General features: G+C 39.6%; 1 protein-coding gene across 6 annotated transcripts in view; it reads left to right on the top strand.

The window, feature by feature from the left end:
- Positions 1-14,577, top strand: part of SH3TC2 (SH3 domain and tetratricopeptide repeats 2) — a 54,713-nt gene that overhangs the window by 25,613 nt on the left and 14,523 nt on the right. For all 6 annotated transcript variants that reach the window (XM_053462339.1, XM_053462338.1, XM_053462342.1 and 3 more), the window contains 6 exons: positions 963-1,068; positions 1,765-1,908; positions 5,447-5,657; positions 8,259-8,335; positions 9,264-9,459; positions 14,317-14,450. In XM_053462339.1, coding sequence (XP_053318314.1) covers positions 963-1,068; positions 1,765-1,908; positions 5,447-5,657; positions 8,259-8,335; positions 9,264-9,459; positions 14,317-14,450 — 868 coding nt within the window. The remainder of the gene's footprint in view (positions 1-962; positions 1,069-1,764; positions 1,909-5,446; positions 5,658-8,258; positions 8,336-9,263; positions 9,460-14,316; positions 14,451-14,577) is intronic.

The raw sequence follows: 14,577 nt of genomic DNA, 5'->3' as shown, positions 1-14,577 counted from the left end.
CAAATGTTTTTCCTGTTACAAAAGTACGTGCCCACTGGATACTTATGCCAAATGTAGATCTGAAATCGTTTCAAGATAATTTTGGCAGAGCCTCTCTCTCATGGCTAATAAAAATTATTGCCATGTTTTCATATAATGCAAATATGAAGTTATTTATTTGGTTAATATTTTACCCAATACTTTGAAGTACTTTGTTTAGTTTGTTGCTCCATTAAATAAAAGGAAGGTTCCCCAAATGCCCGTTGACATGTGTATATATTTATGTGCTTGGGGTGTGTGTGTATGTGTAAGTGTTGGAGAAACGTGTGTGTAAATGTAGGTATAAGGTGTTAGAGTGGGTGTATGTACGTCTTTATGTATTATGGGTAAATGTGTGGTGTTACAGTGGCTGTGAATTTAAGTAATCCACCAATGAACTGTTGAACCTGCAACCTTCCAAATATGTTGGTTAGGTTGGAAAAGTGCTGATTACAAAATGCTACATTGTTTACAAAATGCTACACTGTTACAAAAAAAACAGCATGTCAACTCTCTGCTCTATTTTCTAGCACTTGGGCGTATTCTATGCAGCCTTCGCAGGTTATAAATATAATCCTCTACGTCAGCGGTTCTCAACCTGTAGGTCACGACCCCTTTGGGGGTCGAACGACCCTTTCACAGGGGTCGACTAAGACCATCGGAAAACACATATTTCACAATATATAATTACATAATTTTATGGTTGGGGGTCACCACAACATGAGGAACTGTATTAAAGGGTCGCAGCATTAGGAAGGTTGAGAATCACTGCTCTACGTTTTTTTTTTTTTTTTTTACTATTCACAAAGAACGACGATTGGCTAACACACCAACCAATCAGCCTTTGAAACGGCATCTATCAATGCCAAAAAAAGCTTGCTATTTCTAGATTGAAACAGTAAGTGCATGCAAAACATACTCACACCATATATGCTTTATTCTAGGAGCTGTCCGCCAGGCTAGTATCTGTCCAGGCCCAGAAAGATGTCTTTATGATCACCTTTAAGACTATAGAAGAGATCTGGAAGTTCACAACTTATCTCTCACTAGGTAAGGATAACAACGAGGTTGTATTTGTCTTTGTAAATTTAAATGGTTCAATGCCTTATTAGGTAGTGGTCAGATTTATTTCAATTCACAATAGACACAGAAAGAATATGGATTTATAATACAATGGGCATATTTCATTGCAGAAGACGTGGAATGACAAACAAAAATAAAACTTAACTTATATACTCAATTTAGGGTTTTGTGAAATTTTTAAATTTTATGTTCGATGATATCAAGGTATCTTTATACAAAAATAAATCGATAGGTTTGACCGGATCTCAAAAGGCTGCCGATTATAGCCCCTTGCATATATTTTTGTGGGGCTGCCTGAGAAAATGCCCAAACCAGATAAGTTGGTCTTTCCCATGCCTGTTCCTAAACCTTAACTTTTTCCCATTCTCTGCATCGTTTCATCTCCCTCCCGTCCACCTTCATCTACACACTCCGCATACTTGCCTTCTTTCATTTTATAAGCATCATTTGTTGAAATGTATTCATTTAAATCCGAAACTGTACTTCAAACGGTAAATTAAACTGCAGACATTTAGGCCTCCTCTTTAGAAAGGAGCTTTTGTAAGTGTGAGATTTGTTGCGATTATACTTTTAAAATGTCATTGTTTCCTTTAGTCTGTATATTATTATTATTATTATTATTTTTGCGTGTGTTAGAGGGTCTCATCTTTATGGTCTCCCTAGGCTTTGTGGCGTGCAGCTTGGAACACCTGCTGTTTGATGAGAGATACTGGCTGAACTCAGCTCTGGTAGAAGATACAGAAATTCAAGTCTCCGTTAACCAAGATGAGCTGGCAACTCTCTACCTAGGACTATTGTTGCAAGAAGGTAAATGCATTTTTAACATATAAACACTGGAACCAGACATTAGTTAATGATAAGCGTTCTTAATAAAAATATGTAAGGGTGGTGTTATGGGCAATACTATAGAATAGTTTTCTATTGTACTATTACTTGGAAGAATTTAAAAACCTAATGAATTATTTATGTTTTACTTGCCATTAAGAGACAGCACCGGACAATTATTTTAAACTCACTCCTCCCACCACACAAGTGCCTTATTAATGGTGTCCACGCAGGGCATTAAGTCACAGGAGAGTAGGGCTGCAACTAACGATTATTTTAATAAATCGATTAGTTGGCCGATTATTTTGTCGATTAATCGATTAATCGGATAAAAAAATACATTATTTTAAATTGAAGAAAAATTGCAATAAAAAACGTACAATTTACACTTTCATCTCTTTATTGCAATGGCCTCTCTCTATTCACCTTCTTATTTTACTGACATAATAATAAAAGCTACAAGAACCCAAACACGGCGTTTCTCAAACTAGGTTTTAATACAAAGTTATTAGTAAATATTAATTCATATGTTAACTATTTTTCATATTTAATAAAAACTGAGAAAAAAGCCTTTTTTAAATTTTTTTTATTTACCAAACTGCCCCCAGTTATGCACATCTGACCCCCAGCTTGCCACTCTGCCCCATATATGCCTTATACCTCTTATATGCCAGATTCCACTGTGCCCCCTGATATGCCACTGTGCCCCCTGATATGCCTTATACTCCTTAAATGCCAGTGATATGCAACTGAGCCCCCTGATACACCTTTTACCCCCAGATTTGTTTTATGCCCCCCTGATATGCCTAATATCGATATGTCTTATACCCCTATATGCCACTGAGCCCCCTGATATCCTTTTACCCCCAGATATGTTTATGCCCCCTGATATGCCTAATATCCATATGCCTTATACCCCCTATATGCCCTAAAAATTCATAATACCCCCCATACACCACTCTGGCTCCTCCCCCTCCCATACACCACTCTGGCTCCTCCCCCTCTCATACTCCACTCTGCCTCCTCCCCCCTCCCATACTCCACTCTGCCTCCTCCCCCCTCCCATACTCCACTCTGCCTCCTCCCCCCTCCCATACACCACTCTGCCTCCCCCCCGCCCATACATCACTTTGGCTCCTCCCCTCCCATACATCACTTTGCCTCCTCCCCCTCCCATACATCACTTTGGCTCCTCCCCCTCCCATACTCCACTCTGCCTCCTCCCCCCTCCCATACTCCACTCTGGCTCCTCCCACACACCACTCTGCCTCCTCCCCCTCCCATACATCACTTTGCCTCCTCCCCCCTCCCATACTCCGCTCTGGCTCCTCCGAACCTCCGTTTCTGACAAGACACCAGGGAGCCGGGTAGAGAGGCAGAGTGGCGTATGAGAGGGGGAGGAGCCAGAGTGGTGTATTGGAGGGTGGCTCCCATACACCGCTCTGCCTCTCTACCCGGCTCCGTTACTGAAGGCACTTTCACTGCAGCTTCATAGAAGCCACAGTGTAAGTGAAGGGCAGTAACGGAGTCTGTCTGTGCGATACAGACCCTCACCGGCTGTCAGAGAGGATGATTCTCTGTCAGCCGGTGGGGGTCTGCATCGCACAGACAGACTCTGTTACTCACCTTCACTTACACTGAGGCTTCTATGAAGCTGCAGGGAAAGTGCCTGTCAGTAACGGTGCCGGGTAGAGAGGCAGAGCGGTGTATGGGAGGGGGGAGGAGGCAGATGGGAGGGGGAGAGAGACGGAAGTGAGAGACCGGCCGACAGTGAGGGGAATCCAGGTCTCCTGCAGCGTAGCGGGGGATCTGGATTCCGGTGTTATAATCCGATCTCTGTTTGAGGTCGGATTATATAAGGAGAGGAGTTTTTCAGAGCATTTGCTCTGAAAAAAACCTCTTTTTATAATCGATAAAAATCGATCCGATTAATCGATAATGAAAATCGTTGACAACGATTTTCATTATCGATTATTATCGATTTTATCGATTAGTTGTTTCAGCCCTACAGGAGAGTTTCAGTGGGTTCAGAGTAATGTACTAACGCTGATTCAGATCCATGGTAAGCAATACAGTCATGTTAGGATTTGGCAAGATCGCGGTACTTTAACATAGTGGTGGGCTAAGCAATATATGGCCTTATATGTGAGAAAATACACATTATACTCAAAGTGTTTTTAAATAGCATTTGCATTGTGTACCTTCTAGATATATACTTCTTGTTTGCCTTTTTGTATGTATAGATGATTTCAGGAGCACCCTAAAAATTGCATTTATATGCTTGTTAGGTGCATATGTTAGGTGCATATATATATATATATATATAAACTAAAAATACAAAAACTGAAGCGCTTATGGGACCTTCCGCAATACTTACATTTACAGTTACAATATATCAACATTTCAGTCATATTTCAAAAGCATCTTGATAAAAACCTGTTGTTTTGAAATGTGACCAAAACATTTTGACTGGTTTGTAGGAAGTCCTGTGACTGCTTCAGTATTTGCATTTTGAGTTACAGGTTTTTAGCAACTAGTACATACAGTATATACATACACTATTTATTAGACTCCTTAAAACCTTCATGACGTTCACTGCCATCATAAAAATGTATGCCTAAAAAACCTGTTGTGACGGCATGGAACGCAATGTCTTCTGTAGTGGTGTGCCTGCTACTCAATGTTTCCCAATGTGTACATCCAAGGCAGTCTCTGGGAACCATCATTGACACCTTGCGCAATCACGAGAATACAGAAGACTACTTCTTATTATTATATTTATTTTATTTATATAGTGCCAGCAATTTATGCAGCGCTTAATACAATACATATATTCAAGGGTTATGACAAGATGAGAATTGACTAAGACAAACCGATACATTAGGTGGAGAGAGCCCTGCTCACAAGCTTACAATTCTTATACTGTATGTTTATAAGCCCCATTTTTACACTACACGTGTGGCTCCAGTAATGTGGAGTAAGTGCTGCTGATTGGTCAGAGACTCATCTACAGTTCGATCACCTATATATAGTTTATGTGTGTCTACCCTGCCCTGTGTACTGTCCTGAAGTAAGATGTGTGTTATGCATTGTGCCCTGTAGCTTCCAAAACCCATACAATAACCTATCCATATAGAGTATATCCGTAATCTGAAGAATCAGATGAATATGGTTTGATGGGTTTCTGTGCACTTGAATGTAACCTGTGCAATAAGTGCTAACCAACGTGAAAAGTTTGAAAAACAAAACACAGAAAATGAATATTATGGCAATTGATGGTCATGTCAAGTGCTCAAATGCTTTGTGGGTTATTTACAGTTTATTTGTTCATGGCTACAGTTACAACCCAGTACACTAACTGGGTTCTTTGAAAATGGAAAAGGGAATTGTGGTTGAAAACATATTGGAAAAATACATACAAAACTCCAGATCGTTGGGAACAAAACACTCTCAGTAAAGAATGTCAAATATATCAAATACTTAACATTTTATAATTTAATAATGCCTTTTCCTATTGCAGGAAACTTCTATGCTAGAGCTGTAGTACAGGATGGCGGACCAAGAGTGGATGACGGTGAGGAGTCAGAATTTCTGTCTGTCTCTCTCAATGATGTGGTGCATCTAAGGGATATTGGTGAGGAGTCTTCATGGGAGGGTCAGTCCTTAAGCACAGGAGACCGTGGTTTGATGCGCATTATCTCCGTAGAGCCATTGCCTCATCCCTTCTACCAGTAAGTTGTGACATCTATATTAGTGAATTTTGAACAAACCATATTTTTGGAGTTTATACGTATTTTCTACAGTAAAATTAAGTCATAAAAATTGCCCACATCTTCAACTCCAAATATGACCGTCCTTAAACAGGGATCAGCGGTGCATAGCACCCAGGCTCTCAAAGTAAATGGCCCTGCAACATTTAACTTCTGTTTTCGTAAAGAAGAATTCCAGCCATATTTTGCATGAACTTCAATGAATTTTGCTGCAATCAAATTGATGTAGCCATTCTTGAGTACAAAAAGACACAGCTGTCTAAAAGCATATGGTATACCTTGGTTTGCCTCTTGAATATGCTTAGTAAAACAGCCATTGAGCACTGGCAGCCAATCACAGCTATGCCAACCACTTACATGCGATTGGCTGCTGCTTAAATAAGTGCTATTAAGCATGTGCAAAATGTGTGCATACTAATGCTTCCTGTTTTCAGTAGAGACAACGTGGTAAGGACCTGAAAAAGGTTTCTCACCCTGAAACTCACATAGCTAAATAATTAATGCTCAAATATGTACAGTGAAGGAAAAAATACTTTGATCCCCTGCTGATTTTGTACGTTTGCCCACTGACAAAGACATGATAAGTCTATAATTTTAATGGTAGGTTTATTTGATCAATGAGAAACAGAATAAAGGGAGTGCTCCTAATCTCAGCTTGTTACCTGTATAAGACACCTGTCCACAGAAGCAATCAGATTCCAAACTCTCCACCATGATCAGGACCAAAGAGCTGTCCAAGGATGTCAGGGACGAGATTGTAGACCTACACAAGGCTGAAATGGGTACAAGACCATCGCCAAGCAGCTTGGTGAGAAGGTGTTGGTGCGATTATTCGCAAATGGAAGAAACTGTCAATCTCCCTCGGTCTGGGGCTCCATGCAAGATCTCACCTCGTGGAGTTTTAATGATCATGATAACGTTGAGGAATCAGCCCAGAACTACACGGGAGGATCTTGTCAATGATCTCAAGGCAGCTGGGACCATAGTCCCCAAGAAAACAATTGGTAACACACTACGCCGTGAAGGACTGAAATCCTGCAGCACCCGCAAGGTCCCCCAGCTCAAGAAAGCAGAAATGGAGACCGAACGTCTGGACTTTTTATGGTGACCATTCGGACTTTTATAATACTTATCGAGCGTGCATAACATTTTGGGTCGTGCCACAATCTGTTGTGCAATTTTACCTTTATTGTTACTTTCTACTATGGTATTACACCATTGGAGTTTGTTCATTTTACAGATTTTAAGAAGCTATTAAAAGACACCTTAACAGAATCCTTTGATGGGCCTGCTTAATCACATTTGTTTGTGAGTGAAATCTATTTTTTGCAATATTGCACTATTATTGTTATATTTTTTTATTTTCTCATGTAAATGCCCGCCCAAGTTTTGTTAATCAATAAAGCCCATGTACAGACCCATCTAAAGTTTGCCAATGAACATCTGAATGATTCCGAGGAGAACTGGGTGAAGGTGTTGTGGTCAAATGAGACCAAAATCGAGCTATTTGGCTATTAAAAAATCTGTGGAGGGAGCTGAAGGTTCGAGTTGCCAAATGTCAGCATCCAAACTTTAATGACTTGGAGAGGATCTGCAGAGAGGATTGGGACAAAATCCCTCCTGAGATGTGTGCAAACCTGGTGGCGAACTACAAGAAATGTCTAACTTCTGTGATTGCCAGCAAGGGTTTTGCTACCAAGTACAAAGTCATGTTTTGCAAAGGGGTCAAATAGTTATTTCACTGAGTAAAATGCAAATCAATTTATAAAACTTATTTGAAATGCGTTATTCTGGATTTTTTTGTTATTCTGTCTCTCACTGTTCAAATTAACCTACCATTAAAATTATAGACTGATCATGTCTTTATCAGTGGGCAAACATACAAAATCAGCAGATCAAATATTTTTTTTTCTTCACTGTATACAGTCAATTCTTTAAAGTCTGTACAAAATGAACGCTGACACCCATTAAAAGGGATTTATCAAGTCTTCTCTCATGTTTCCAGGCAGATCCCACAGGTCTATGGCTTTTTAAAAAAGACTAAAACACTGAAAAATCAAAAAACACTTCAAAAAATCATAATCAAAATTAAAACTGATTGCTCTCTGCAGTGTAGATATTTCAGTAAGTGCTCAGCCAAGTGTGGCACGTCGTGCAACGCAAGATGCCCTGTGCAGAGAACCCCAGATCGCAGCATTTGGGCACATTTGTTGATTGTATATTTTAAGAGCTGCCACGTCTACATAATTAATAAATTACAAATTTGAACTGATTATTTTTTGTATAGTTTGTGCGTTCTAGATTTAGGTATATAAGAAAGCTTAACTTGTAATCACTCATAAAAGTATCATTTAGTCATTCAGCTCTCAAAAACCCTTTGATCAGTAAATCAAATGTTTCAGTCACATTTGAGCTCTTTTTATGATTTTATTATTATTTTTATTCATTTGAATGCACATAACCTGTAATATGAGTGCAATATTTCAGCAGTCAAAACAAGTGAAATGATTAGTGATGATAATCTATGGTATATAATCTGCTGGCTTTTCTGTTTTCTTTTAGATGGTTTCTTAAAACATACCCAACATCCTGTTATATTATGGAGCAGAGCTGCAGAAACATCACATCCCAGACAATTGGTATGTTTCCCATGGCCGCTTATTTCCTTCTTGCAAGACAGAAATTGCCCTTTGTTATGTCTAACTTTGTAACCTGATCAGTTAATGAAACTTAGCACCCGTTATCAGCATTGATAAAGGCAGACAAAGGGCAATATTAAAAAGATTATATACACTGTGGCTGAAAAGTTTGGGGTCACTTAGCCGTCTTCATGGAAAACAAGGACATTTCTAGCTCTAACATAATCGCAACATGATCCATTAGCGAACCCAGCATGCCATTGGAACACAGGAGAGTTCCTGGAGATATTCCTATGAAACCAGTTGTTTCCAGCTACACTGGTCATTTACAGCATGATGTCTGCACTGTATTTCTGACCCATTTCATGTTATTTTAATAGATAAAATTTGATTTTCTTTCAAAAACAAGGACGTTTCTAAGTGGTCCCAAATGTTTGAAACACAAAAAATGCTAGCTATAATGATAGACACCGTTCAAGCTATGCAATTACTTCTAATTGCACTATTTAATCGTTACAGGCTTTATGATGTATAAAGTTCGGTACTTCTTAACCCCTTAAGGACAATGGGCGGTTCCTAAACCCATTGAAAACAATGCATTTTGAGCATTTTGTATGGGCTGTGTCATTAAGGGGTTAAAATAAGTCATGTCAATAATTTTTTTCACATTTTAAATAGAACATTACTATATCCCAAAATTCTCCGTGTTCTGATAAATATATATATACATTGACTTTATGTACTATAGCACATGCGCAGGCAGTGCATTAAAGTAGAAGCAGGCTGTTAAGGCACAATATGGAGTCAGTTTTTTCTGCAAAAGGCTTAACCATTATACATTCATATTGTGCCCAATTTCACTAATACATTATCTTTATTGTATAACTAAAATGATTAAAGTTGGTATTGTATATGTACTGTCAACCAGGGGAGGGTCTGTGCACAGCCAGAGAGAACCACACAGCGACAGGATGCGATGAGCTCAGCTACGCTAGAGGGGACAGCATTGAGGTTGTTGGATTCTATGTACCTGGACTGAAGTGGTTTGTGGGCAGGAGCCCTTCCAATGGAGCCACAGGGTTTGTCCAAACAAAGCATGTGGACCCAAGCTGCTTGAAAGCTTTGTAAGTTCTTAACTCTTTACTGAATGTATTGCATTGCACGCTGTCTTGCATTTCATTTGGACCCATTAGTAAGGAAGATACACCAATAAACAGAAGCATAAAGAAGTTTGTATATAGGCTTGGCAGCTCGGAGACATGCACAAAATACACAGCTAGATTACTGAATGTCAAAAGTGGTTCAACGTAGGAAATGTTAAGTTGTGCATTAGGGAAACAAAAGTAAATTTACACCAGATTCATTTTTTCCTTTGGGCCAATTTTTAATGAAAAAAGATCAGGGGGTAATTGAATAATAGCTGCTATTTGTGGCAATAAATACTACTACTTTCCCCAGATGGGAAACAAGAATAACAGGGTAGGTTTTAGGAACAGACTATGGCATTAAATATGAAGTTTTAGTTATGAGGACAAATTGTATTGGCTTACTCTGATATGGTTAGCATTTACAAGGACATTAAAAGTCAGAAAAAGACTATTTGTAATGTAGAACATTACAGATGACGTGAGTCATCCCTACATCCTATCCTGATATCTTTGCTGATGTTGGCAGTGTGCACTGTCCATAATAACTAATACGGTGTTGTTGGGATCAGCCCTGTAGCTAGCTGCAAAGATGGAATCTGGCTATAAAAAGTCAATTCAAGTGCATTTTCACAGCACCCACTGTTCCTGACTCTCTTGGTCCAGCGAATCAACTTTTGATAACAGAGGGAAAATCCTTTTTAGGTTATACCAAAGTAGATTCCGTGTTCTACATAAAATATTATCCACTGTAAGTTAAGATGTGCATTTTAATTAAAACAGAGGTTGGCAATGTTCAAAACTAAAGTGACATGCAGGGTTATAGTCAGGAAATAGGGTAATAAAAGGATTAAACTATTGCCCTTTAGTAATAGAGTCAACAAATACAAATCAAAAAGAGGTTGGCTAGATCAATATGCTGCAGAAGAACACTAATGACACTTTAGATGGGTGAGACAGCTGGTAGTTTTCTATAATGTTATAGAACTAGTCTGTAATCCTAGATGTGGCCAACAGATGTCACTGTTGTCCCAGTATCATCACTGCAAAACAAAAAAAGAAAGGCTAAGTGTAAGAACATGAAAAAGGGAAAAAAATCCCTAAAAAAGTTAACTGCACAACATACTGTATGTTTTCAGAAGAGATTTTTATATATTTTTTTTCTCAATTCTCAGTTTATTGCACAAATGGTAACCTATACATGGCGTAAGGTACCGAATACATAGGTAAAACAGCAGAACAAGTTACATATACAGCATAGGCTGAGCCTGAACACGAATAGAAATTGCATGGAAAACATGAGACATTGAGAACAATAGTTGAGCAAATCAGGTACATACAAGAATAAAGCCACCCCCAAGGGGGAGGACAGAAAAAGGCCGATAAGCCAATCCGTACCCAATAATACAGTGCCATAAAATATGTAAAACAAAAGGAAACAAAAAACAGAATAAAACAAGTCTGTCCCAGGGTCCAGCAGATAGCTTCACTTACAAGATCACGTTAACCAAAGGCACGAACATACAAAAATAGACCCAGTAGGAGAGTAGTAGCCGACCCCTAGAGGGACACAGGTAAAGGGCGCTGTTCCAGGGACGCGATGAACGACCTCCAGTGAAACCACTTAAGTTCAACTTTATGACCTGCCCCCCTAGCTGACCATATGAGAACTTCCATGTGGTAAGTGAATTCGACCTGATGTACCCAAGCCATAAAAGAGGGAGGGGAGGCTGATTTCCAGTGGCGGGGGAGGACCGCGTTAATCAGATGAAACGTCAAGGACCGCTTGTAGCTAGAAAAAGAAGTCTGTGTGTGATGGAGCAGAATGGCCTCAGGAGAAGCCTGGAAATCGGGATTGGCCACCTCACGGATCACCGACGTGACGGAATCCCAAAAGGGTCTAATATCTGGGCAGGACCACCAAATATGCAACAGGGAGCCGGGATGGGCACCGCACCTCCAGCAGGTTGGGGGGACCTGAGGGGCGAATCTGTGAATGTCTAGGGGAACCCTGTACCATCTCGTAAGTACCTTAAAAGACGTCTCCTGCATTCGACTAGACACCGACCCCTTGTGGACGATAGAGAGGATCTTAGACCGGTCCTCCAGGTCAAATGAGCAGGCCAAGTCCCGCTCCCACAAGCTAAAATAATACGGCTTGGCGACCGGCTCGGGGGAGAGCAACAATGCGTACAATTTAGATAAAAGATGGGGCGGCTCCTTTAGTTCAAGACAAAACCGCTCCAATTGAGAGAGCGGTCGGTCCAGATGCGGCCGAACCGCCAAGGAAGAAACAAAATGCCTAAGTTGATGGTAGAGAAGAGATTTTTATATAGGTGATCTAAGTCATTTTGCCCAAGAAGGTTCATACGAACATAAGGCAGTGGGGAGAATTGTCAAATGCAAATATTTAGTTGTGTTTTACTGGCAGTTTACATACAGCCACCAAAACATCTAGCGTGCCCTTTTATTGCTCTTTTTGTGGATTTTCTATGCTTTCCTTTCTGTAAATCTGTTTGGGAAAGGGCGAGATAGTGTACGTTGGACATTATTATTATTATTGCTTTTTATAGCTCCAGCATATGCCGCAGCACAGTACATGAATTGCGTATTGCTGGGCTATTTTGCTGGTCCAGCTAAGTGGTACCCGATTACTTTGTTGCTCAATTGTGTTAGACTTCACCTACAGCTCGAGCAGGACCAATGAAATGTACCAGTCATATAATCAAATCTATATGAGCTACCCTTCTTGATATTACGCTGCAGATAATGGTATTATCAGAAGGATATAAGCTGACATTTATTGCATGCAGAAGCTTGTTTGCTGAAGAGACCTGCCTGTCTTGGAAGTTTGCACTCTTGCAGTACAAATTGCTAATAAAAGGTATTATCCTTGCCAGCTTTAAGATAAAATTTACCAGCATACTTCTGGCCTCTCCTTCCTCGATGCACGTAAACAACCTTTGCTGCTGCCAGCCACTTGCGCCGGGGCTTCTATGACGGAGCACCGGAAGGTCATGTCATGCCAGCACTGCGTCATAGAAGGCATGGCGGAAGTGTCGTCCACCGGCTGCCAGAGAGGAGGATCCATGTCCCCTGCAATGTTGCGGAGGATCTGGATTTTAGTCTTATAGTCTCTATTTGAGGTTGGATTATAAAACGAGGGGTATTTTTCATTTGCTCTGCAAAAAACCTCATCTTATATTCGAACAAATCAATTCAACTAATTGATAATGAAAATAGTTGACAGCGATTTTCATTATTGATTTTATTGTTTAGTTGTTGCAGCCCTAGTATAAATGCAACATAAAATAATGTGTTCGTAGGGTTATTCTTGCATTATGTCCATCCTGAATTTCACTCTCTGGAATGCCAAAGCTTTTACACATAACTCGAAATAGCTAAACAGCTCATAAAAAGTCCTGGCTGGTCCAAACACATTCTGGGATACTAAATTAGTCCATCCATTTAAAGGATTACACTAAGTACATTATTCAGTGGCCTAAATGATTACATATGCCAATACTATGGTGTTCTGATTGGCATACTACAAAATGGGTCTTTATTAGGACCAGATGAGTCACGATTTAACACTCATATGTGGTCTAGATAAAGTGAAAATAGTATTAAAAAAAGAAAGTTTGGCCTCACAGATGAGAGAAATTACTAAACATGCTAAAATAACAGTAATAAAAATAGCTAGGCATTAAAATAAATAGTTCATTTTATAAGCGTGTATGTGGGATAAGACATTGTACTTTGGTTACATAGTTTATAAAAGTGGGACAAAACAGGGCTCATTTTCATCAGGATAACAACAGGTTATCAATTTTGTTTTTTTTTAGGGATATTCTGGCACAAGTAATGAGATTGGGAGATCTGGCACCTTCTGCTTTTAGAAAGACTCCTCTTTTCCTGGAGAAGCCAAACAATAAAAATAATGTGTATTTTCTTTAAAAGGGATGGGATTCCTTCTGGATTCCCATTATGTTTTACCTGTGTGCTGTGCCCAACAGTCTCTCAGGGTAGTATCATTAATTAGCATTAGTAAAGGAATATGGTGTATTTTTATAGATGTTACTGCACAACTCGTCCCTCAAGTCACTTACTGAGCCCTGTGTGGTCCGTTCCCTAGGGGTCTTTGGTTCATGTGCCCCATTCCAGGTAGAATTAGTATTTCCTTATATGCGAGTTTAACATTTTCACCCTAATGGTTCTTTTTTCAACAGCAGCACATGATAAAAGGCAGGGTGAGTGAATACCCAGTCCTTCTTTAGCATAACAAAGGTCCGTGACGGGTATGACAAAACCCAATTACTCTTTAAACATGCTCTACTGAGTAATTTTCTAGGATGATGATGGATTTACTTTGAGGTTGAAAATTTTATTCTATCAAACTCAATGTTCAATTCTGATGGTTGGAACAGATGTAAGTCAAAGTATATAGGGACTATTTGACCTGCTTATACATATTTATTTACTGCAGGTCAAGAAAATAAGATAGGATGGACCCTGAAAGTCTATATGATTGTTTTACTGCCTGGCTTTTTATCAAACTTAAAGGGACACTTCAGCCATGACATCTCCTTTAAATTTGCTTGCTGTTCCCCTTTCAAATGCACATAGGGGTTCTACAGAATACCCCATTTAGGAGGTGTGCAAGTACTTTCATATATCCCTTGTTCAGGGAGCTCCCTTGGACACTGGAGACCCAGAGTTCCTTACACCAAACAAAACATACTTGCAATCTCTGATATTACATAGCTTCCCGTAGCTATGCCATAAAAGTATTAAAACTCTACAGAAATGTAATATTTTATCTTTTTTTCTGTATAGAGGTAAAGACTTGCTTTTCTTAAGTGAGGAAGAAAGATCTTCACTCAACTTTCTGGATGAAGACAGTCAGCAGAGTTGTGTGCAGCTATTGAGTGAACTTGCTCAGAGTGATATCAGTTCAGTGTACCGACTAGGTGAGTGCTAGGAGCCCAAACTTATGCTACTTTCTTATAAAAATAATGTAGTTCTTTAGCAAGTCTAAAGGTGACCTCCATCATTACCTTGGTGATGAGGACATACCATGGTAACTACAGTCAGAAA

This window comes from Spea bombifrons, chromosome 4 (genome assembly GCF_027358695.1).
Source record: "Spea bombifrons isolate aSpeBom1 chromosome 4, aSpeBom1.2.pri, whole genome shotgun sequence".
NCBI lineage: Eukaryota > Metazoa > Chordata > Amphibia > Anura > Pelobatidae > Spea > Spea bombifrons.
The sequence above is the reverse complement of the archived record's forward strand: the minus strand, read 5'-3'. Positions and strand labels throughout refer to the sequence as shown.